Genomic DNA, 26,298 nt, shown 5'->3' with positions numbered 1-26,298 from the left:
AAGTGGACTACTACCTTGCGAAGACGAGCTCAGTCTTTAAATTGAGCGTTCCTCTATTGTTGCTAACAACAAAGAGCAGATCAAACTCATATAGAGCAGCATCCCTCTGAAGAAAAATGGCTGGCAGTTGGTTGATGGCCATTACAAACCGGTTAGATTCGAAGGGGAGCATTTCCATGAATGCCTTATCCCAGAAACAGATGATTTAGAAGCATTGGACAATGATGAGGACGACTTGGACATTGCATCTTCAGATGAAGAGGAGTGTTGTGACGAGGATGACTAAAATCTTGTTACAGAAAGGCAGGCTGAGATGATAATTAACTATACCAGTAAATACTAGTTGAACTCATGATTATAAGTATATTCACATATCTTTTCCTAACAGAGAGAGAGAGAGAGAGAGAGAGAGAGAGAGAGAGAGAGAGAGAGAGAGAGAGAGAGATTCATCAGCAGTTTTAATGTTTCATCTTATAAACTTTAGCAATAGATTTATAGCAAATGTGAAACATGTATGTGTGCACTAATTAATATGAGTGTCTATCAAAAGGCAGTTTTGGTTTCAAAGAACATAATCACTTGCAAATAGACATGTTAGTGCCCGGTCAATACCTGTAGCAGCATATTATTAGATGACAATGTTTTACCATATCTACGACTACTACTATCTTACAAAAGGTGTGAAACATTACATTTAAAGAAAAAAATAATTCACGAGTTAAATAAGTTAGATATTAAATTATGATATCCAGTTAAATAGCATAAATGAAGATCGAATTGTAAACAGTATTGGCACGTATGGTATTTCCCACTTCACCAGTGCTCCTGTTCTTGTATTCACGCTTCACCAGTGTACTTTTTCTTGTATTCACACTTCACCAATGCACTTTTTTTTGTTTTCACTCTTCACCAGTGCACCTTTTCTTGTATTCGCTCTACACCAGTGAACCTTTTCTTGAATTCACTCTTCATTAATGTACTTTTTCTTGTATTCACTCTTCACCAGTGCACCTTTTCTTGCATTCACTCTTCACCAGTGCACCTTTTCTTGCATTCACTCTTCACCAGTGCACCTTTTCTTGCATTCACTCTTCACCAGTGCACCTTTTCTTGCATTCACTCTTCGCCAGGGCACCTTTTCTTGTATTCGCTCTTCACCAGTGCACCTTTTCTTGCATTCACTTTTCACCAGTTCACCTTTTCTTGTATTCACTGTTCACAAGAGCACTTTGTTTGTATAAATAAATACTTAAATATATAAATTTGCAGTTCCTTTGTTCTTCTATATCATATAAAACAAAGATTCTCACAGTTTTATTCATGGTACATAGAGAGGTCATGGCGCTAGAAAATATACGTTAATCCTCCATGTGCTAATATTACACTCTCTTTAGGCCGCTCTTAACTGTGTTTTGCACCAACTTCAACTCCTAAGAACTGTTGATCCTTTATCAGGAAGGTCTAAAGAATATTTCTACAAAGTTTCGTTAATGTACGTAAGACGTGTTTTAAATGTGCAAAAAAATACCGCCCTCTTTAGGTCGTTCTTAAATGGGTTTTGCACCAAATTTGACACTTAAGAATTACTGATTCTTCATCAGGAAGCTCTAAGGTATATTTCCACAAACTTTCATTGATGTACTCAAATTGTGATTTAAATGTGACAGTAGTGCTCCCTTTGAGCCCTTCTTAAATGCGTTTTGCACCAATTGCGCCATTTAAGAATGGCACATCTGTAATCACAGTGCCAAAACGAAACTTTTATCACAGGTTTGGTTGATGTACTCCAAAATGCAATTTAAACCGGATTTGGGGGGCAGTTCCAGCTGCGCCCCCTACTCAACGCAACAACGGCATAACTTAAGAATGACCATTCGAGGATCCCCATCATACTAGCTGATGATTGTAGCTATCAAACCTTTTGTACTCGAAATGTAATACAAATCTCTGTGAGCTCCCGGACTAATATGTATATATACACACAGCCATTTCTAGTTCACAGCTGGACATTGGTTGCGGTGGCCTATTGGAAACGTCCCTGCGTGGTTACTAGTCGGATGGGAGATCGAATCCCACTCAAACTCGATAGTTTTTATAGTGTCTGCAACCTCACCATCTTTGTGAGCTAGGGATGTGAAGTTTTGGGAAGCTTATAGGTCTACCTGTTGAGTCATCAGCAGCCAGTGCCCAGCCCTCCCTCGCCCTAGCATGGGTGGAAAGGGTGCTTTAGCGTTGATTATATGTATATACGGTCAGCCTCCAGGGCATTTTCCTGCTAGATAGGGCAATATCACTGTCCCTTGCCTCTGCCATTCATGAGCAGCCTTTAAGCCTTTAAGAATGTCTCGGTCATGTATTGGGTTGGGCCATTTTCATAACTACGCTCACCACTGCAGATTGGTGATGGTGCAAGACTTTAGTTTGTTCAGGTACAACAAACCAACCTATTTTGGGTGGCTCTGACTAGTACAGCTTTGCTGATCAATTCAATACACTAACCCTTTCACCACGTTAAGGTATCTCCGTCCAGACATGGCCTTCCATACGCGTCTGTTTATGATCTTTCTATGACAGTTTACACCAGCAAATTGTCTTCTCTTCCTACCCCTGCTTGTTTGAAATATCTAGGGACCCATTCTATGATTATTTATGTCCATCTAATATCTGCCATCCTCATTATATGTCCTGCCCATGTCCATTTATTTTCTTACATGTTGTTAGAATATCCTCTACTTTAGTTTGCTTTCGTATTCATGTTGCTTTTTTTCTGTCTCTTAGTGTTACTTCCATCATTATCATTTCCATAGCTTTCTGGGTTATAACCAGCTTTATGCTCTAAAACTTTAGTAAGGGACCACGTATCTGATGTATAAGACAATAAAGACAAAGTACATTTTGAATAACCCCATTAGCATAAGCATACTAAAATGGTCAATCATATAATTTTCTAATTTATCCAATATGAAACTAAACGAGGACTGTATAACTCACTACAATACCTGACTTGAAAATGCCCGTTCTCTGTTTGACTCCCCAAATTAATCTACATGATAATACACAACCCCCGGCTGGGAATGTTCAACGGTTGATACCTAATCACATAAGCTGAGGCCAACAGTAGAAGATTTCTCTGTCAAGAATGAGCGGCACTAAAACCTAGGTTTTTTCAACTGGTCCCTCTACAAAGAAAAAGCAAATCTAATCTAAAATTCCAGCCCACTGACAAGACCTGTCACTTCTTGAATTCTAATCGTAACTTAAGCGAAGTTATTCAGTGGAGGACAATCCTGGCTTTGCGTTCAAGGGAAAAAGCTGCCATGGCAACATGTGTTGTGATTAAGTTTATCACCTCTGCAATATCTGCATATATTGTTTGCATGTAGTACAGCATGGTTCTGAAAACGCATAGGTTATAATATGTGTTTGTTCGTGTACATGCACGCATATATAATCTATGAGTTCTCAGAAATATTCTCTACTGCACATAAGGTATAGTACCTAGTACTTAGATTATACCATAATGTAAGCAAAGCCACTCGAGGATTGAATAGATTAAAAACAGTAAGCAATATATAATACAAGCTTAGATTGGAGACCATGAAAAAAAATAATTGTTAATACAAAATATAGGAACACAGTCAAAAAATATATTTTAGTTATTACATTTATTAATATATCTCTTACAAATTGATTAGATATGTCAAAAAATAAATATCAAGTTAATCATTCCACATTCGTTTAGGGGTTTAAATGTCTAAGGTGAAGAATAATAACGTTGAAGGACAGCAGCACTATTCCTTGAAGGGGCTTGGTGTGTAGCTGCTGAAGAACCACCATGACCTGTACTAAGTCTTTGAGGGAGAACCGCACCCTTATTTGAAGGCGCTTGGTGTGTAGGAGTTAAAGGACCAACGATGCCATTGTTAAACCTTTGAGGGACGCTAGCACCATTTCCATTTGTAAATTGATCATTGGTTGCAAAGTTCTGTGGACCACCAGAGCTCACTACAAACGAAGCTGATATATCGTTGCCTGAAATGAAACCTTCATCGCTTGAGTCAGAGTCGGTGACAACAATAAAACCACTGTCGACTGGACCAACAGAATGTCTGACACCTTCGGAACCCGTTCCCAGGTGACTATGTCCGTGTTCTCCAGTTAGTGGAGCAACACCTTGGCTACCGCCAATAACTTGTCCTTCTCCATGGATTGCGGAGTTTAGGGCAGTCTCGAAGTCTATTCCATGAGGAAGAGTTGGGTTTTCTCCATCAGCATAGTTTACGAAGTAAACTTCTGGTTCCTTGTGCTCAGGTGCTGGTAATTCAATGACCTTGGGTTCTTGAGAGCCTGAGTCCTTGTTGAGTACATAGATAAGGTGCTTCTTCTGGGGTGGTGGAATGATGATGGGCTCGGGACCGTCACCCCTGTCTGCAGTACGGATGAAGACAATGTTGTGCTCTTCCTTAGGTAAAGGAACATCTACTGGAGGTAGAGTAGCCGTAGGCTCTGTTGCCGGAGCAGCATAAACAAATACTTTTCGTGTTATTTCAGGAACCACGCAAGTTCCATCCAAGTGACGAAGTTGTCCCTCTGGGCAACTTTCCTCATGGCCATCGACATCAGATCTAAAGGGAAACTGGTCAGCTGAACCAGATGGACCACTTGGAGACACACCACCATGAATGTTACTTCCAGATATTTGTCCATTAAAAGATGATTGATCTAATCCAGCATGATGAACCTGAGTTGTGAGTTCTGATGCAACTGACTGTCCTACACCAGAAAAGGAGGGTCCTGTTGCCCTGTTGAATGGTCCTTCAGGGGTCAAATGTTTTTGCTGATGTTCGAAGGATTGCCCATTGGAAGCCTGAGGAGATTTCCGGGATAACTGTCCTCCAGATGTAAGAGGGCCCTGATGATGAGAACCTGCAGACGCAGTAAATACTGAAGGGGAAGAACGAGAAGGTGCAGGTAAAGGTACACCTCCCGAACCCGGATGCGCAGTTTCGTAGCCCTGCAACTTTGCTGCCTCAACAGCTAGGAGAGCACAGATGAAAACCTAAAATGTGATAGAGATGGAGAGATAATTTAGTTAAATTTTGCAACTCATTACTATGACTTTTCCTATACAGTAATGCTAATAAAAAATTAATGGAATAAATGTAAATGAAGTATTCATCTTCATTTAGAATTTATGAATTATATAACTGTTTTAAAATTTACTCATACCTCGTAGAAATATAGATACCAAAAACTTACAAAGAAATCACATCCCAACTTTGCCTTATTTCAATTGAAATTCATATTATTTTAACCTTAGTTTACATCTTATTAACATTCAAATATTTTTCAAGTAAACTGCAATGTTTCTTCAGCTACCTAAGTTATAGAAAGAAAAATTGAAGTTCTAAGTTATAAATAAAGATCATTGAACAAAAAAGAAGAACGCTTGAGTCTCCATCTCACCAGAAGCTTCATGATGTCAGAGGGGAAAGACTGGGTGTGATGACTGAGTCTAATCTCCTACTATTTATATGCGGACTCATTTCACCTTGAAAGCCCCATCATCACTGTTACGAGTTAGCCCCACCCTCTATAACACTACGGGTACTTGTGTACTTTTTTCCTCTCGTCTGTAAACTCTTATGTTACTGACTCCACCTTTAATCCTTTTTATTTTTCTGTTTTATTCGGCTTTTAAAATGTTTTTTTTTTAATCTCCTAATGGGGCCTTTTTCATGTTCTTATCTTCCTGTTTTAAAGCTTCTTCATCTTCATTTTCTATTTTTTTCTTTCTTTTAATCAATTCTCATATTTACAGCACCATTCATGTTTTCATGTTTCCCTAACTCCACTTTTTTTTCGTGTCCTCTCTCTCTTCTCTTGCATTCTCTTTCTTCTCCTTCTTTAGCGTACCCTCATTTCATCCACCCCTAATAAGGCATGGTGTCTTGATACGTGAAATACTTTTGGTCTGGAAGTAAGCATTAATACCTCATCCAGAATTTCCTTACATTCTTAGCGATTGACATGAGTCGGCATTTTTCTAAATTTCACCTTTATTTAATGAATGAGTTTGCTCTAGCTAGTCATTGAAAAAAAGTAGGGTGATGGATGTCACTATTCATTTTCATAAATAGGACAGAAAAAGGTTTCATTTAAATTAAATATCATATCAACGAGGAATCAATGATAAAAAAAAATATTCCATAAGATTAAATTGATATTAATTTTACTAAAAAGTTTATATAAAAATGTATATAATTATCTGATAATAAAACAGAAAAATAAATTTATATTATATTCGAATAATATATACTGGATAATAATGATAATAATAATAATAATAATAATAATAATAATAATAATAATAATAATAATAATAATAATAATAATAATAATAATAATAATAATAATAGAAATTAGGAATAGAAACTTAAGAAAAGGATGACAAATATTTTTATCTATTCAATTATTAACTTTGTATATCAATTGCAATTGGAAGAGCTAAAGCATGTTTAATTAATTCCGGTCTCTTGCCCATTTTCAACTTTGTTTTTGACGTTGTTATATATGATTTAGAAGTAGCCAACTTGCTTTTGGAATACGTGAAGGCTAAATGATATCAACAACAATTATTCATTATTATCTACCAGAAAAACAGCGAACAACATAATTCTTAGTGAAATTATTTTGTGACATGATATTTCGTGACAAAATAATAAAATATTTCCCCTCTTTTAGACTAACAAAATAACAAAAGTTATCCAAATTCTTTGCAGCCTTCACTTATACCAAGGATGAGGTCAAACACTAAGTCATCTTCGACAATTTTATGTAATAATATGTTTCCTTTTAGTCATTTATCAATTAAAGTTAATCATTCGTTTCTCCGTTTTTAGGTGTCAATGACCTTTGATATCACGATGCCAGAGATATCTAAATTGCTCAATCAATCACTGGTTTTATATAGTAGGCTACTTCCACAATTTGGGTGATAGGCTTATAGCATTTTCTTATTCAACTGGTACAGTAACGGTATTTCAGTTGTTCGTATATTGTCGTTATCGCTCTCCCCTTGCACTGATAACCTATTCATGCCTGTATGTTCCCTCATCATTGTGTTTTGTGTTTGAATTTTTGTGCCGTTTTTAACTGGCACGGTTTGTACATATACTCATGCTCCGACCAAAAAAATGTAGTTACATTCAACTCGTCTCTCAGTCACCTCCTTACGGCTTTCTTGCAGCCTGGCTTTTAACGATACTTTTAAATAATCTATTGTCTTGCTTTTCACCAAAACTAGTGCAAATGGATTTCATAAGTTTCTGACTCAAAAAAAAAAAAAAATACCTTTGAAAAGTTCGCTGTTCTGCCTTCCACCTAGTTACTTTGGCAGGAATTACTCGAGCGTGAAGCAAATTTGAACTCAAGTACCTCACGATGACAGATGTCAAGCAGAGGAGGGTCGAGCAAAAACTCGCGAGGCTTTATGGTCCTTTGAGTTGTTACATATGTCCTTAGAACTAGTTAAGTTTCTCATCATTAGCTAATGATAAATACTATAGTTGATTTATTAAATTCAAACGAGATATTAACAGAATTAATCTAAGGTTAAGTTAAACTGTATTCTATATTTAGAATTTCTTTTATCGATTCTTTAATTTATTCTTCATGGAACTTTCAAGAAAATACTGGTAGTTAACGTGGAAGTGACTGGGCTCACATATGTTAAATTTAGCTCGTTAATTGGTACATATCTCTATAGGCTAATCTTCAAATCGTTATTTGATAGTAGTTTGAAAGTTTTCCAAGGATGGTTATAGTTTAACTATTCATAGTTTCTGAGTAGATTTATAACCAGAAAAAAATATACATAAAAATTTTTGTTGTTACGCCAAATTCAATTCATATTAAATATTCTGCAATATTCGTTCACAATGTATATCAACCATTAAATAAACCTTTCTTTAAAAGCCAATAAGATTTCAAAATGAATCTTATACAAATTCAAATTAAACTAGATAAAGAATTTCAGGCTATAAATAATGATAATCGTAAGGTAAATAAATGATTTTCAGTATTATGTTGTCTAAAAACTACCCTCATATTATAGAAAATACTAAATATCTAGATCATTGGAATTTGGAATCCACTGTTAAAGGTAAAAAGAGTGATTGGCAATTTGCGGTTGTCAATCTTTCTTAAATTATTTTTGTTTTAAAATGATACTATGACATGAAAAATCAAAATGCTAAAAACGATACTTCTTAAATACTGAAATTATAAGAAAATATAAATATTTCCATATATCCCCTAGGTACTCAATTCTCTCTCTCTCTCTCTCTCTCTCTCTCTCTCTCTCTCTCTCTCTCTCTCTCTCTCTCTCTCTCTCTCTCTCTCTCTCTCTCTCTCTCTTACACCAAGAATCTCTAACCTGGTGCAAATTATGGGGTATGAAGTTGAGTCCTAACAAGACTCAAAGTAGGATTGTAAGTAGGTCAAGGACGGTGGCTCCTCAACATCCGGATCTCAGTATTGATAATGTTTCTTTAAATTTGTATGACTTTTAAAATTTTAGGTGTGATTTTCGACAGCAAATTTACTTTTGAGAGACTCATTAGGTCTGTATCTTCTTCAATTGCACAAAAAATTGGCTTATTGAGAAAGTCTTTTAAGATTTTCGGTGATCAATCTATTCTGAAGAAGTGTTTTAATTCGTTCATTCTACCTTGTTTTGGATATTGTTCTCCTATCTGGTCTTCAGCTGCTGATTCTCATCTTAATTTGTTGGACAGAAACTTATGGTCTATTAGATTTCATATTCCTAATCTAAATATTAATCTTTGGCACCGTCGTTCAATTAGTTCACTATGCATGTTGCATAAGATTTTTCATAACTCTGACCATCCTTTACATTCAGATCTCCCTGGACAATTCTATCCTGTTCGTAATACTAGGCAGGCAGTTAATTCCAATAGCCTGGCCTTATCCATCATGAGGCTCAATACTACACAGTATTCAAGAAGTTTTATTCCAGCTGTTACCAAGTTGTGGAATGATCTTCCTAATCGGGTAGTTGAATCAGTAGAACTTCAAAAGTTCAAAGTTGGAGAAATTTTTTTTATGTTAACCAGGCTGACATGAGTCTTTTTATAGTTTATATATGACATATCTGTTTTTAACGTTATTAATAATTTATATATGACATATCTATTTTGACGTTGTTGCTGTTTTTAGAATGATTTATTGTTAATTTCTTCTCATCATTTATGTATTTTCTTATTTCCTTTACACACTGGGCTATTTTTCCCTATTGGAGCCCTTGGGCTTATAGCACTTTGCTCTTCCAACTAGGGTTGTAGCTTGGCTAGTAATAATGATAATGATAATAACAAGTAAACATTCAAATCAAAGATATCAAATTCATTTGGTTTCATTTGGCCATACAATATCAAATGTCTAAAAAAAAAGAAAAATTATCTGGGAATCATAAATGTTATATAGTAAGTTTAGACCTTTATTAGCTTATCTTATCAACTGCTAATTATCCTCTACAGATAATCACCTTAGGCATTCAACCATCTGACACAGTCAATCATCTTCAACAGTCAACTACCTCTATCGACGACTCACAAATGTTCATTGAAGGTTCAAAGGTCGCTCATGGTGTCAGAGGCAAGGAACCGTGACAATACCCTAGCAAGCAGAACAATACCCATTAGACTAACCACATATACATATGATCAGTGCCTAAAGCCCCTATCCACACAACAAAGGACCAGGCAATTGCTGGTGGTGCCTCAGCAGGTACACCTATAGGCTCCTCAAACCCAATATCCTTAGCTCACGACGATGGTGAGGTTACAGACACTACAAAAAAAAAAATATTGAGCTTAAGCGGAACTCGAACCCCAGTCCAGCTAGCTGACAGGTAGGGACGTTTCCAATAGGCCACAAAAACTTTAAGGATATAGTTTTAGTGACATGGTCAGCTTCTTGACATGCTCTTATTTATTCTTTCTATCTTTCCATTCATCCTTTTTATTTTATTTTTATTTGTATTTTCTCTTTTGACTTTTAACATACTATGCAAATCCATATGTATTTTAGATAAACTTTCAACATTTCTTCAATTATATTTATCTATATGAGACCGCTTTCTTTACTGATAATGCAACTGACTTCTAATATATCTAGATAATAATATATTAGATTACTTTTTTTTTCAAATAAACTTATAAGTCATTAATGCTTGCATAAAGTAACAAACATATGGCACACTGCATGCAAAACTTCCATAGACGGGTTGCCAGTATTAAAGGGACAACTACAATGGGCTATATATAGAACGAACTTAGATTGCCAAAGATAGAAAAAAGGCAAATTTTTTGTATACATCAGTCTTCATACCTTATATTCAGAGAATTGAGAAAATCGGTAAAACAAATTAAGATTCATTAGTGTCTTTATTAATCATAAATCTTATACAGGTAAGTACACATGAAAAAAGTAATAAATAAGGAATTAAATATTCCACATTCGTTCTGGAATTTAAATGTCTAAGGAGAAGAATAGAAGCGTTGAGGGACGGCAGCAACATTCCTTGTTGGGGCTTGGTTTACAGCTGCTGGAGAACCACCAAGGTTGGTGTTAAATCTCTGGGGGATGACACCACCATTGTTTGAAGGAGCTTGGTGTGAATGAGTTGAAGGACCAACGATGCCATTGCTAAACCTCTGAGGGATTCCAGCACCATTATTTGTAGTGGATTGATGTGTAACAGCTGAAGGACCTACAATTCTATTATCATTTGTAAACTGACCGTTGTTTACAAAGTTCTGTGGACCACCAGAGCTCACTACAAACGAAGATGATATATCGTTGCCTGAAATGAAATCTTCATCACTTGAATCTGAATCGGTGACAACAATAAAACCACTGTCGACTGGACCAACAGAATGTCTGACACCTTCGGAACCCGTTCCCAGGTGACTATGTCCGTGTTCTCCAGTTAGTGGAGCAACACCTTGGCTACTGCCAATAACTTGTCCTTCTCCATGGATTGCAGAGTTTAGGGCAGTCTCAAAGTCTATTCCATGAGGAAGAGTTGGATTTTCTCCATCAGCGTAGTTTACGAAGTAAACTTCTGGTTCTTTGGGCTCAGGTGCTGGTAATTCAATGATTTTGGGTTCTTGAGAGCCTGAGTCCTTGTTGAGTACATAGATAAGGTGCTTCTTCTGGGGTGGGGGAATGATGATGGGCTCGGGACCGTCACCCCTGTCTGCGGTACGGATGAAGACAATGTTGTGCTCTTCCTTAGGTAGAGGAATATCGACTGGAGGTAGAGTAGCCGTAGGCTCTGTTGCCGGAGCAGCATAAACAAATACTTTTCGTGTTATTTCAGGAACAACGCAAGTTCCATCCAAGTGACGAAGTTGTCCCTCTGGACAACTTTTCTCATGGATATCGACACCAGATTCAAAGGGAAACTGGTCATTTGGACCAGATGGACCGCTTGTAGACGCACCACCATGTATGTTACTTACAGCTATCTGTCCATTAAAAGATGTTTGATCAAATCCAGCGTGATGAACCTGAGTTGTGTGTTCTGATGCAACTGACTGTCCTAGACCGGAAAAGGAGAGTCCTGTGAGCCTGTTGAATGGTCCTTCAGAGGTCAAAGGTGTGTGCTGCTGCTCAAAGGATTGACCTCTGGAGGACAGAGGAGATACCTGATGTTGGGATGCCTGTCCTCCAGATGTAAGCGGGCCCTGATGATGAGAACCTGCAGACGCCGTAAATACAGAAGGGGAAGACCTAGAAGGTGCAGGTAAAGGTACGCCTCCCGAACCCGGATGCGGAGTTTCGTAGCCCTGCAACTTAGCTGCCTCAACAGCTAGGAGAGCACAGATGAAAACCTAAAATGTGACAGAGATGGAGAGATAGTTTAGTTAAATATTAAAGTTCATTACTCTGCATTTTCTTATACATCAATGATAATACTTATATCAAGAAATAAACTTTAAATGAAGTATTCATATTGTTTTTAAATTTATGAAATATATAACTGCTTTGAAATTTATTCATACCTCCTGAAAATATAGATACGCACAACTTTCAAGGAAATTACATCCTAACTTTGCTTTATTTCAATTGAAAATCTTATTATTTTAACCTTAGTTTATATCATATTGACATAAAAAAAAATTCCATTAAACTGCAATGTCTCTTCAACTGCCTAAGTTATAGAAAGAGATCACTGAACGAATAATAAGAACGCTTGAGTCTCCATCTCACCAGAAGCTTCATGGTGTTAGAGGGGATGAACTGAGTGTGATGACTGAGTCTAATCTCCTGTTATTTATATGCGGACTCATTTCACCTTGGAAGTCCCATCATCACTGGCACGAGTCAGCCCCACCCCTTCTAACACTACGTTTCCTTCCCTACTTTTTTCCTCTCGTCTGTGAACTCTTGTGTCACTGATACCACCTTTAATGTTTTATTTATTTATTTTTTTTTTTTTTTTTGGTTTTTAAAATCTTTCAATATGTCTTTCATCCCCTCATAACCTAATGATGCTCTTCTTCAAGTTTCTATTCCCATTTCTTTTTATTCCTCTTCGCATTTTTGTATATTCTTTCTTGCTCTTTCTCTTTCAATCCTCCTATTTACAGCCTCATTCTTATTCCCCTAGTTTCCCATTTCATCATGTTTATCGCCTCCTCTCTTACAACTTCTTTCTTCTTTCTCTTCTGCTTACCCTCATTCCGCCCACCCCTAATAAGGCCTGGTGTCTTGATACGTGAAATACTTTTGGTCTGGAAGTAAGCATTAATACCTCGAGTGTATCCTTACATTTTCAGCGATCGACATGATTCGGCATTTTTTCTAAATTTCACCTTTGTCCAGTGAATGTGTTTGCTCTACATTCTTTTTTTTTTAAGTAGGGTGATGGATGTCACTATTAATTTTCATAAATAGGACAGAAATAAAGGTTTCATTCAAATTATATATCATGTCAACTAGGAATCAAGGATAAAAGAAATATTCAATAAGATGGAGAAAATATTAATTATACTAAAAAGTTTATATAAAAATTTATATAATATTACTAATAAAAAAGGAAAAAAAGAAATACATATTAGATTCAAAAAATATATATGATAACAATAATAATAATAATAATAATAATAATAATAATAATAATAATAATAATAATAATAATAATAACAATAATAATAATAATAATAATAATAATAATAATAATAATAATAATGATGATGATAATGATAATAATAATAATATCAATTGCAAATGGATGAGCTTGCTCAATTTCAACTCTGTCTCTGACGAGATTATATGTTAATTACATGTATTTAATTTGCTTGTGGTATACGTGAAACCTAATTGATAATATCATCAATAGTTATTCATTATTATCTAACAAAAAATACCAACAACTGAATTTCCAGGGAAATTAAGATACTTATTTCATGTTTAAAAAACCAAATATTTCACCGATTTTAGACTGACAAAAAAATGACAGAAGCTATCCAAACTTCTTTGCAGCCTTCTCTCATGCCAAGGATGAGATCAAACACTATTTAATCTTCGACAATTTTATATAATAACCTGTTTCATTTTAGTCATTTCTCAATTATAGTTAATCTTTCACTTCTCCGTTTTAGGTGCCAATGACCTTTGGTATCATAATGCCAGAGAAATTGAAATTGATCAATCACTCAGCGGTTTTGTATAGTAGGCTACTGTCACGATTTGGGTCATAGGCTTATAGCATTCTCCTATTCAACACAGAGTTACAGCTTCACTCTTAACAATATCAATAACTAATTTGAGTCTTGCTTTTCATCAAAACAAGTGCAAATGAGTTTCCAAAAATTCCGACTCCAAAAAAAATCCTTTGAAACGTTCCTGGTCTGCCTCCCGCCTAGCTACTTTAACGGGAAATTTTTCGAGCGTAAAGCAAATTTGAACGAAAGTAGCTCAAGATGACAGATGTCAAGTGGAGGAAACTCAAGCAAAAACTTCCTCGGCTTCATGGACCTTTCAGTTGTTACATAAACCCTTATAACTTGATTATTTTCTCATCATTAGTTAATGATAAATAGCTGGTGAACTAAATCCAAAGAAGGAGATGCAAACAGATTTCATCTATGATGTAATTGAATTCTGAAAGCTCTACATTGCATAAAAAGGGGATAATAAAGAAATAGTTTCGTTGGTAGCTCTTTTGAAAAGTCATCAAAGAAATGTAAATATAATAAGAGGACAAATGGTACTATTTATTTACTTATTCTGTATATCAATACAAAATGGAAGAAATAGAACACCGTTGAATAAATTCAATATCTTGCCCATTTTCAACTCTGTCTCTGACGTTATTATATGAGAATTAGAATTATCCAACTTGCTTCTTGTATACATAAAAGTTAGTTATCAATATCTTCATTGATTATTTTTAATGAAAATAGTAAACAACTGAATTCTTGGTGAAATTAATGTACCTATTTCATGACTTGGTAATCAAACATTTCATTAGACTGCCAAAAAAAATGACACAAGTTATCCAGAATTCTTTGTAGGTTTACTCATAGAAAGGATGAATCGAAGCTCTACGTCATCTTTGAGAGTTTTATCTAAAAATCTGTTTTATTTTATTAATTTATCATCTATAGTTGATTATTCAATTCTCTATTTCTGTCACAACGTCAAAGAAATCCAAATGAATAAATCACTATTTTCATATACTAGGCTACTTCCCCAATTAAATTCGGGCCAAAGGCTTACAGCGTTTTGCTATTCAACCCAGAGTTTCGGTTTTGCTTTTAACGATGCAAATAACTAATCCAAAATTCTATTTCACATATAAATTCAACCAATTGAATTGATAAGTTTTAAACGTCCCCAAAATATATACTTCAAAAAATTCCTTCGAACCGTTCCCTGGTCTGTCTCCCACGGTAATTGAAGCCTGGCTCTTAACGATATTAATAACTAATCTAGGGTCTTGCTTTTCATCAAAACTAGTGCAAATGAATTTCATAAGTTTACCATTTGAAGAAAAAAAAAACGTTCCCTGGTCTGTCTCCCACCTAGTTACTTTTACGGGACTCACAGTCTGGCTCTTAACCATACTAACAACTAAACTAGAGTCTTGCTTTTCATTCAAACTAGTGCAAATGAATTTCATAAGATTACAAATTAAAAAAAAAAAAAAAAAACGTTCTCTGGTCTGCCTCCCACACAGTTATTCGCGAGTTATTCGAGCGTAAAACAAATTTGAATAAAAGTATCTTAAGATAACAGGTGCAAAGTAGAGGAAGGTCTAGCCAAGACTCGTCACTCTTCAGGCATGATGTCCCTCTCACGTTGTTACATATGACTTCAGTACTGGTTAAGTTTTTCCTCTTTTTGCCAATGATGGGTAGTTGGTACACTAAAGCTCAAAAAAAGGAGATCTTAACAGAATTCATCAGAGATGAAATTAAATTCTGTATTCTATATTCAAAATTTCTTTTGATAATTCTATGAATCCTTATTCTTCGTAGAAACGTTCAAGAAAATTCTGTTAGGGCACGAGCAGACATACGTTAAATTTGTGTTCTCAAATCATTATTTGATCATAGTTTGAAAGATTTCTGTGGATTGTAACAGCTGAATTATTCTTAGTTTCTGAGTAAATATATAACCAGAAAAATAAATCCTTTTATCTTCTTACTCAAAATAAGATTAGGATAAAATATCCATGAATATTTTTTCATAATCTATACCAACAATTATGTTGGAATGTTTAAAGTTCCAATTCATTTCAAAAGGAATTTTTATACAAATTCAAATTGAACTAGATAACACATTTCAAGCTATAGATAATGATGAGCGTAATTTAAATAAATAATTTTTAGTATTATGTTGTCTAAAGACAACAATCATATTACAGATGAAAATTGAATTCATAGATATTTGGAATGTGGAATCCGCTGTGGAATGTTGAAAGGAGTGATCGGCAATTTGCAGTTGTCACTATCTCTGAAATTATTTCTCCCGACACATGACACCATGACAGGAAAGTTGCTATAGACCAATACTTCTTAAATGCTTAAATCATAATAAGGTGAAATAATTCCCATAAATCCTCTGAGTATTCAACTCTCTCTCTCTCTCTCTCTCTCTCTCTCTCTCTCTCTCTCTCTCTCTCTCTCTCTCTCTCTCTCTCTCTCTCTCTCTCTCTCTCTCTCTTCTTCTTCTTCTTCTTCTTCTTCTTCTTCTTCTTCTTCTTTGTCTGCATCTTTTCCCACATTTATGTTGGATCAATGTTTCTGGCCAGCGTTCTCCATCTACCTCTGTCCCAAACTTTATCACCGGTTAATCCCTTGGATCGAAGGTCATCCTTGATACAGTCCATCCACTTTCGCTTTGCTCTCCATCTCCTTCTCGTTCCCTATACCTCCATTTCCATCACTCTCCTCCCAATATACTGTTTATCTCTTCTCATGATATGACCATACCACCTCAGTCTACTTTCTTGGATCTTATCTGATAGTTTTCTAACTCATGTGGTACCTGTAATTACCTCATTCAGTATCTTATCTCTTCTTGTCACCCCACACATCCATCTCAACATTCTCATCTCTGCCATATCCAGTTTCTTCTCTTCTGTCTTTTTTATTGCCCACGTCTCCGCTCCATACATCATTGCCGGTCTCACAACTGTTCTGTGTACTTTACCTTTCAACTTAACCCATATTTTCCTGTCACATAGTACCCCACGCACTTTTATCCAATATTTACTTCCTGCTTGTATTCTGTGGTTTATTTCTGCCCCCAGACCACCATCCTCTGCAACTGTTGATCCTAAATACTTGAAATTTTAAACTCTTTTCAATCTCTCTCCTTGTAAACTAACTTCCCCATTCTCCATTTTTCATGGCCAGATGTCTTTCCTGCCGCCAACCCTCCCCAATTACCCGGGCTTTGGACAGGCACCAAGTTGAGCCTGGCTTGCCCCCCCCCCCCCCCTCATTGGCTGGGTTTCTCTCTCTCTCTCTCTCTCTCTCTCTCTCTCTCTCTCTCTCTCTCTCTCTCTCTCTCTCTCTCTCTCTCTCTCTCTCTCTCTCTTACAATAAGATTCTCTAACTGACAAACACTTATATTAAAGACATCAAATTTATTTGGTTTCATAACCAACGTCAGTGAATATCAAATGTCTGTAAAAAAAATTGTCAGGGAATCATAAATATTATATAATGAGCTTAGAACGTTATTGGCTAATGTTATCATCTTCAGCATTCAATCATCTGAAACAGCCAGTCCTCTTCAACAGTGGACTGCCTCCACCGATGACTCACAAAATTTTCATTAAAGGTTTAAAGGCCGCCCATGATTGGCAGAGGTAAGGGACAGAGACAATACCCTAGAAAGCAGGACAATATACGAAAGACGAACCACATATACATATGATCAGTGCCTAAGGCCCCTCTCCACACAAGCTAGGACTAGGCAAAGCCAGGCAATGGTTCCTGATGACTTAGCAGGTACAGCTATAGGCTCCTCCAAACCCCATATCCTTTAGCTCACGAGGATGGTGAGGATGAAAAACTATTGACCTTGAGTGGAACTCGAACCCAAGTCCAGCTGGGCGCCAGGTAGGGACGTTTCCAATAGGTTACGGCAACTTTAAGGAAATATTTTTAATGACCTATTAAGAATTGACCAAACAAAATCAGCCTCTCAACATCCTCCCAATTATTCTTTTTATATCTTTCTATTCATTCATCTTATCTTATTTTATTTGATTTTTCTCTTTTGACTGTTAACATACTATGAAAATACCTATACTTTTCGAGAGATTTTCAACATTTCTTGAATTTTATTATTCGTTGTCAAATTGCTTTCCTTACTAGTAATAAAATTAACGTTTATATATCTAGATAAAAATATATCCTATTATACTTTAAAAGAAACTTATGAATTATTAATGCTTACATAAAGTAACAAAAATAATGCATAATACATGTAAAACTTCAATAGAGGAGTTTCCAGTATTGAAGGGGACAATTACAGTTGGCTATATCTAAAAAAAAAAAAAAAGATAGATTGACAAAAATGAAATAAAATAGATTCCATGTATACAGAAGTTTTATACAATGTATTCACGGAATTGAGAAATAAAGTAAAACAAATTGAGCTTAATTAATGTGTTTATTAATTATAAATCGAATACGGGCTAATTACATATGAGAAAAGCAATAAATAAGGAATTAAATATTCCACATTCGTTCTGGAGTTTAAATGTCTAAGGAGAAGAATAGAAGCGTTGAGGGACGGCAGCACCATTCCTTGTAGGGGCTTGGTTTACAGCTGCTGGAGAACCACCAAGGTTGGTGTTAAATCTCTGGGGGATGACACCATCATTGTTTGAAGGAGCTTGGTGTGTAGGAGTTAAAGGACCAACGATGCCATTGCTAAACCTCTGAGGGATTCCAGCACCATTATTTGTAGTGGATTGATGTGTAACAGCTGAAGGACCTACAATTCTATTATCATTTGTAAACTGACCGTTGTTTACAAAGTTCTGTGGACCACCAGAGCTCACTCCAAAGGAAGCTGATATATCGTTGCCTGAAATGAAATCTTCATCACTTGAATCAGAATCGGTGACAACAATAAAACCACTGTCGACTGGACCAACAGAATGTCTGACACCTTCGGAACCCGTTCCCAGGTGACTATGTCCGTGTTCTCCAGTTAGTGGAGCAACACCTTGGTTGCTGCCAATAACTTGTCCTTCTCCATGGATTGCAGAGTTTAAGGCAGTCTCGAAGTCTATTCCATGAGGAAGAGTTGGGTTTTCTCCATCAGCGTAGTTTACGAAGTAAACTTCTGGCTCCTTGGGCTCAGGTGCTGGTATTTCAATGATTTTGGGCTCTTGGGAGCCAGAGTCCTTGTTGAGTACATAGATAAGGTGCTTCTTCTGGGGTGGTGGAATGATGATGGGCTTGGGACCATCACCCCTGTCTGCAGTGCGGATAAAGACAATGTTGTGCTCTTCCTTAGGTAGAGGAATGTCTACTGGAGGTAGAGGAGCCGTGGGCTCTGTTGCCGGAGCAGCATAAACGAATACATTTCGTGTTATTTCAGGAACAACGCAAGATCCATCCAAGTGACGAAGTTGCCCCTCTGGGCAACTTTCCTCATGGCCATCAACACCAGATTCAAAGAGAAACTGGTCATTTGGACCAGATGGACCAGATAGAGACGCACCACCATGTATGTTACTTCCAGATATCTGTCCATTAAAAGATGGTTGATCCAATCCAGCATGATGATCCTGAGTTGTATGTTCTGATGCAACTGACTGTCCTAGACCGGAAAAGGAGGGTCCTGTGGCTCTGTTGAATGGTCCTTCAGGGGTCAAATGTGTTTGCTGATGCTCAAAGGATTGCCCATTGGAAGCCTGAGGAAATTTCTGGGAGAAATGTCCTCCAGATGTAAGAGGAACCTGATGATGGGAACCTGCAGACGCAGTAAATACAGAAGGGGAAGACCTAGAAGGTGCGGGTAAAGATACGCCTCCAGAACCCGGATGCGGAGTTTCGTAGCCCTGCAACTTAGCTGCCTCAACAGCTAGGAGAGCACAGATGAAAACCTAAAATATGACAGAGATGGAGGGATAGTTTAGTTAAATCTGGAAGTTCATTAGTATGTTTTTAATATGTAGCGATGCTAGTACAAATTTCGTGGAATAAACTTTAAATGAAGTATTCATATTCTTTTTCTATGGAATACATAACGGTTTTAAAATCGACTCATACCTCATGGAAATTTAGATACACAAAATTTTCAGGAAAATTTTATCCTGACTTTGCCTTATTTCGATTGAAATTATTATTTCAAAATTTTCTTCCACCCTATAAAAAAAGAAAAACAATCATAATTTTAGACCAATGTTCTTCAACTTCTCAATACAGCCAGAAAGAGAAATTTAATTTCTAAATATGAAAAAGACCCCATTCTACAGTAAATAAGAATGCCCGAGTCTCCATCTCACCAGAAGCTTCATGGTGTCAGAAGGAAAGGACTGAGTGTGACGACTGAGTCTAATCTCCTGCTATTTATACGCGTACTCATTTCACCTTGGAAGCCCTATCATCACTGTTACCGGCTAGCCCCACCCCTCCTAACACTACGATTCCTTCCCTAATTTTTTCCTCTCGTCTGTGAACTCCTGTTACTGACTCTACGTCTATTCCTTTTTATTTTTCTATTATATTCAGCTTTTAGAATCTTTCGTCCTTTTTCTTATCTCCTAATGGAACCTTTTTCATGTTTTTGTATTCTTTTTCATACTTTTTCATCTTCATTTTCTTCTTTTTCCCTTTTTCTAATCATTTCTCATATTTAAAGCACCATTCATGTTTTCTGGTTTCCCTAACTCCACTTTTTTTAGTATCTTCTGTCTCTACTCTCGCATTTTCATTCTTCTCCTTCTTTAGCGTACCCTCATTCCATCCACCCCTTATAAGGCATGGTGTCTTAAGACGTGAAATATTTTTGGTCTGGAAGTAAGCATTGATTCCTCATCGAAAATTTCCTTACATTCTTAGCGATCGACATGAGGCGGCATTTTTCTGAATTTCATCTTTGTCAGTGAGTAAGTTTGGTCTAGTTAGTCTCTAAAAACAAAAATCAGGGTTATAGATGCCATAATCGGTATTCATAAATATGACAAAATAAAAATATTTTATTCTAATTATATATAATGCCAATATACAATCAAAGGAAAACGAGAATTTTTCAAGATTAAGAAATAACAATTACAAGTAGATATGAAATATAAGTCCTTTAAAAGTGAAAAAAAAGAGAAAATAAATTAAAAGTTTAAAATAAACGTGGTAATGATAATGGGAATAAAGGGAATAAAATTAACACAATACTCTAAATTACATAAAAATGGGATAAAAGTAAAAGTAATTTCCTTGGTAGCTCCATCGAAAAGGTCAAGGAACAGATATTTAAAAGGATGAGAAGTGTTACTATTTATTCAATTATCAATTATGTATATGAATTGCAGTAGGTAGTAGGTTGGCCAAGGCACCAGCTACCCATTGAGATACTACCGCTAGGAGTTTGGGGTCTTTTGACTGGTCAGACATTACTACATTGGTTCCTTCTCTCTGGTTACGGTTCATTTCCCTTTGCCTACACACACTGATTAGTCTGGAATAACCTTTACATATTCTCCTCTGTCCTCATACACCTGACAACACTGAAATTACCAAACAATTCTCCTTCCCCCAAAGGGTTACTGCACTGTAATTGTCCAATGGCCACTTTCCCCTTTGTAAGAGTAGAAGAGACTCTTTAGCTATGGTAAGCAGCTCTTGTAGAAGAAGGACACTCCAAAATTAAACCATTGTTCTCAAGTCTTGGGTAGTACCATAGTCTCTGTACCATGGTCTTCCACTGTTTTGGGCTAGAGTTCTCTTGCTTGAGGGTACACTCGGGCTCACTATTCTATATGATTTTTTTTTCTCTTATTAAAATTTTTATAGTTTATATAGATGTTCATTTTGATGCTGTTACTGTTCTTGAAATATTCCATTTTTCATTTTTCATTTCCTCACTGAGCTATTTTCCCTGTTTGAGCCCCTGGGCTTGTAGCATTCTGCTTTTCCAACTAGGATGGTGCTTAATCATAAATCGAATACAGGCTGAGAACATATGAGAAAAGCAATAATAATAATAATAATAATAATAATAATAATAATAATAATAATAATAATGATAATAATAATAATAATAATAATAATAATGATAATAATAATTGCAAATGTAAAAGCTAGAACATATTGGAATAGATCTTGTCTCTTGCCATTCATCAAATTTGTCTCTAACGTTGTTATATATGAAATAGAAGTACGTAACTTGCTTCTGGCATACATTAAAGTTAATTATAATTATCATCATTAGTTATTTATTACTAACTTAAATACAAATAATAAGCAACTGAATTCTCAGTGAAAGTAAGGTACCTATTTCATAACTGGAAATTATTAAACATTCCCTCTGATTTAGACTGCTTAAATGACTGGAATTATCCAAGAAAAAAATCAACCTTCACTCACACTACTGAGAGACTCTGTCCCCTGCTTCTGGCTGAAGCCATTATTGACAGTGGATGATTCACCACTAGCAAGGTTTCCGTTGACATGAGTTGAGGAAGGAAGACCAAGTGAACGTGAGAAGAGCTGACAAGACAGCTGCCTTTGTCTTGACAGAAACGGAAGAATATCACCATAAACTCGACATTATTCCTGTTGATATTTCTTATAAATTTGAAAAAATCTCCTACAACCCCTTCGAGGAGATCAGGTGGGAGGCAAACAAGAAAATTGAAACCATCAATACACTCCCAAACGCCGTTCACTCCAGACCAACACCAGACATTTTAGCCAAGGTCACCTGTATGGCAATGTGAAGATGCGTAATAACGGCAACCCACTCCGAGCTATTAGCAGCTATTATCCAACGCCGACCTACCACCTGATAAAGTATCCAAGGTCAACCTACGACCTGGCAAAGTATCCAAGTCCCACCTATCACTGGGCAAAGTATCCAACGTCGACCTACCACCTGGCAAAGAATCCAACGCCGACCTACCACCGGGCAAAGTATCCAACGCCAACCTACCACCTGGCAAAGTATCCAATGCCGACGTACCACCTGGTGAAGTATCCAATGCCGAACTACTATCTGGCAAAGTATTCATCGGTGACCTACGACCTGGCAAAGTATCCAACGCCGACCTATCACCTGGAAAAGTATCCAACGCCGGCCTACCACCTGGCAAAGTATCCAACCCTAACCTACCACCTGGCAAAGTGTTCAACGCCGACCTACCACCTGGTAAACTATCCAACTCTAACCTACTACCTAGCAAAGTTTACAACGGCCACCTACCACTTGGCAGAGTATCCAAGGCTGACCTACCACCTGGCAAAGTATCCAACCCCAACCTACCACCTGGAAAAGTGTCCAACACCGACCTACCACCTGGGAAACTATCCAACTCTAACCTACTACCTAGCAAAGTTTACAACGGCCACCTACCACTTGGCAGAGTATCCAAGGCTGACCTACCACCTGGCAAAGTATCCAACCCCAACCTAACACCTGGCAAAGTGTTCAACGCCGACCTACCACCTGGTAAACTATCCAACTCTATCCTACTACCTAGCAAAGTTTACAACGGCCACCTACCACTTGGCAGAGTATCCAAGGCTGACCTACCACCTGGCAAAGTATCCAACCCCAACCTACCACCTGGAAAAGTGTCCAACACCGACCTACCACCTGGGAAACTATCCAACTCTAACCTACTACCTAGCAAAGTTTACAACGGCCACCTACCACTTGGCAGAGTATCCAAGGCTGACCTACCACCTGGCAAAGTATCCAACGCCGACATACGACCTGGTAAAGAATCCAACGCTGACCTACAACCTGGCAAAGTATCCAACACCGACCAACTACCTGGCAAAGAATCCAACGCCGACCTAACACCTGGCAAAGTATCCAACGCCGACCTACCTCCTGGCAGAATATCCAATGAGGACCTATGACCTGGCAAAGTATCCAACGCCGACCTACCATCTGGCAAAGTATCCAACACCAGCCTACCACCTGGCAAAGTATCCGACTCCGACCTACCAACTGGCAGAGTATCTAACACGGACTTACGACCTGGTAAAGCATCCAACGCTGGCCTACCACCTTGCAAAGTATCAAACACCGACCTACCACCTGGCAAAGTATCCAACGCTGACCTACCACCTTGCAAAGTATCAAACACCGACCTACCACCTGGCAAAGTATCCAACGCTGACCTACCACCTTGCAAAGTATCAAACACCGACCTACCACCTGGCAAAGTATCCAACGCTGACCTACCACCTTGCAAAGTATCAAACACCGACCTACCACCTGGCAAAGTATCCAACGCTGACCTACCACCTTGCAAAGTATCAAACACCGACCTACCACCTGGCAAAGTATCTAATGCCTACCTACCAACTGGTAAAGTATCCAACGCCGACCTACGACCTGGTAAAGTATCCAACGCTGACCTACGACCTGGTAAAGTATCCAACGCTGACCAACCACCGGGTAAAGTACCCAACATTTACCTACGACCTGGCAAAGTATTCAAAGCCGACCTACCACCTGGTAGAGTATCCAACGCCAACCTACCACCTGTCAAAGACTCAACAGCCTTTTGACCCCTGTATCATTTTAGTCATCTCTCATTCTTAGTTAATTATTCAATTCTAGGTGTGAAGGGCCTTTGATGTCCCGATGTAAATTAAATTCAAAACAATCAAGCAAATTTGACTAGACGCAATTAAAGATGAAAGCTGTTAAGTAGAGGAAGGTCTGGCCAAGACTCGTCAAGCATAAAGTCCCTTTTAGGTTGTTACATATATCCATAAAACTGGGTAAGTTTTTCATATTTTAGCCAATAATGGATAGTTGGTATACTAAATCCAAAGAAGATAGTAACAGAATTCATCTAGGACGTAAATGATTTCTGTATTGTTCTGTTAGTTCACAAACTGACTTTTGTTGAATTTAGCTCGTTTATTAGTACATGTGTCTGCAGACTAATCGAGAATTCATTATTTTTTCGTAGTTTAAAGTTTACCAAGGTTGGTAAGAGCTGAATTATTCTTAGTCTCTGAGTAAATTAATAACCAGAAAAATTTCAAATTTTTTGTCCTTACTCCAATTACAACTTAGATAAAATATTCATGAGTATTCGTTCACAATGTATATCAATAATTTGATTAAACTTTTTAAAAGACAGAGCGATTTCAAAATGAATTTTCCACAAATCAGAATCAAAACTAGATAACAAATTTTGAGCGGTAGATGATAATAATCGTATGGTAAATAAAAAAATCTAAGTATTATGTTGACTAGAAACTACCCCCATATTACAAATAAAAATTAGATATCTAGATAATTGGAATATGGAATCCACTGTGGAAGGTTAAAAAAAAAAAAAGGTATCGGCAATTTACGGTTGTTAAAATTTCTGAAATTATTTCTCCGTACAAATGATATTATGGCAGGAAAATACTAAAGAGCCATAGTTTCAAAATTCTTAAATTATAACAAGGTGTAACTATTTCCATAAATCTTCTGAGTACTCAATTCTCTCTCTCTCTCTCTCTCTCTCTCTCTCTCTCTCTCTCTCTCTCTCTCTCTCTCTCTCTCTCTCTCTCTCTTTTAAAACAAGAATCTCTAACTAATAAACATTAATATAAAAGAAATCAAATTCATATAATTTCATAACTAATATCATCAAATATCATATGTCTATAAAAAAAATTTATCAGGTAATCATAAACGTTATATATTGAGTTTAAAATATTATTGGCTAATCTTAGCGACTGTTAATTATCATCTACAGTTATTCATCTTCAGCATTCAATCCTCTAACACGACCAGTCATCTTCAACAGTCGACTGCCTCCACAGACAAATCATACAAAATGTTCATTACAGGTTTAAAGGCCCTAAATGAATGGCAGCGGCAAGACACGGTGACAATGCTTCAGAGATTGACCTATTATACATATGATCAACGACAAAGACACCTCTCCAACCCTGTTCGGACCATGGAGAGCCAGACAATGGCTACTGATAACTCAGCAGATAGACCTATGGTTCCACCAAACCCCACATGCTTAGCTCATGAGGAAGGTGACTTTGCAGATTAAACAAGAAATTATCGAAATAGTTTTAATGACTTGTAGTCAGGTTGCAATTTTATTAGGAGTTGGCTAAACAAAATCAGCATCTTGAAGTCCTATTAGTTCTCCTTTTTTATCTATTCATCGATGCTTTTTATCTTCTTTATATTTGATTTTTCTCTTTGAACTTTTAACATACTATGGAAATCCTAATATTTTTCTAGCGGATTTTAAGTTTTCTTGAATAATGTTTATCGTTGTAGGGCAGCTTTCCCTAATAATAATATAACTGAATTCTAATATATTTAGATACCAATATATTAAATCATATTTTCAAAGAAACTCATAAATCCTTCATGCATACATGATTTAACAAACACATACCACATTCCAGGAGAATAAAGACATCCGCTAAAAGAAATGGACATTAATTATTATCTTTATTATTGATAAATCGTATACAGGCTAAGAACATATGAAAAAGGCAATAAATAGGAACTTAAATCTTCCACATTCGG

At 36.7% G+C, this 26,298-nt stretch overlaps 3 protein-coding genes across 3 annotated transcripts; 1 reads left to right on the top strand and 2 right to left on the bottom strand.

The window, feature by feature from the left end:
• Nucleotides 1-3,754: 3,754 nt before the first annotated feature.
• LOC137630939 (uncharacterized) lies at nt 3,755-5,478 on the bottom strand. Its single transcript, XM_068362473.1, has 2 exons — nt 5,467-5,478; nt 3,755-5,059 (listed from the first exon to the last, which is right to left on the bottom strand). Exons 1-2 carry the CDS (start codon nt 5,476-5,478, stop codon nt 3,755-3,757), a joined length of 1,317 nt encoding a protein of 438 aa, XP_068218574.1.
• Nucleotides 5,479-10,553: 5,075 nt separating this feature from the next.
• Nucleotides 10,554-20,094, bottom strand: LOC137630938 (uncharacterized). Its single transcript, XM_068362472.1, has 5 exons — nt 20,075-20,094; nt 18,340-19,672; nt 16,472-16,560; nt 12,301-12,357; nt 10,554-11,921 (listed from the first exon to the last, which is right to left on the bottom strand). The coding sequence occupies exons 1-5, from the start codon at nt 20,084-20,086 to the stop codon at nt 10,563-10,565; spliced, it is 2,850 nt and encodes a 949-aa protein (XP_068218573.1). The 5' UTR covers nt 20,087-20,094; the 3' UTR covers nt 10,554-10,562.
• Nucleotides 20,095-20,638: 544 nt separating this feature from the next.
• On the top strand, nt 20,639-24,305 carry LOC137630937 (uncharacterized protein slr1819-like). The gene is made up of 3 exons (XM_068362471.1): nt 20,639-20,669; nt 22,579-23,592; nt 23,659-24,305. Exons 1-3 carry the CDS (start codon nt 20,639-20,641, stop codon nt 24,303-24,305), a joined length of 1,692 nt encoding a protein of 563 aa, XP_068218572.1.
• Nucleotides 24,306-26,298: the final 1,993 nt, after the last annotated feature.

Source organism: Palaemon carinicauda, chromosome 39 (genome assembly GCF_036898095.1).
Source record: "Palaemon carinicauda isolate YSFRI2023 chromosome 39, ASM3689809v2, whole genome shotgun sequence".
Taxonomy (NCBI): domain Eukaryota; kingdom Metazoa; phylum Arthropoda; class Malacostraca; order Decapoda; family Palaemonidae; genus Palaemon; species Palaemon carinicauda.
The sequence above is the reverse complement of the archived record's forward strand: the minus strand, read 5'-3'. Positions and strand labels throughout refer to the sequence as shown.

What these genes read in the sequence shown, in the direction of transcription:
- LOC137630938 (XM_068362472.1), bottom strand. An exon ending in TGGTGCTGCCGTCCCTCAAC is followed by an intron (nt 16,561 to 18,339) that starts GCTTCTATTCTT and finishes GAAAACTATCAG; the next exon opens with ATAAGATCCAAGAAAGTAGA. An exon ending in CTAACACCATGAAGCTTCTG is followed by an intron (nt 11,922 to 12,300) that starts GTGAGATGGAGA and finishes GTCACATTTTAG; the next exon opens with GTTTTCATCTGTGCTCTCCT.
- LOC137630937 (XM_068362471.1), top strand. Translation starts at nt 20,639, where the DNA reads ATGAGGCGGCATTTTTCTGAATTTCATCTTT. An exon ending in TTTTTCTGAATTTCATCTTT is followed by an intron (nt 20,670 to 22,578) that starts GTCAGTGAGTAA and finishes CACCTGATAAAG; the next exon opens with TATCCAAGGTCAACCTACGA. An exon ending in CAACGCCGACCTAACACCTG is followed by an intron (nt 23,593 to 23,658) that starts GCAAAGTATCCA and finishes GACCTGGCAAAG; the next exon opens with TATCCAACGCCGACCTACCA.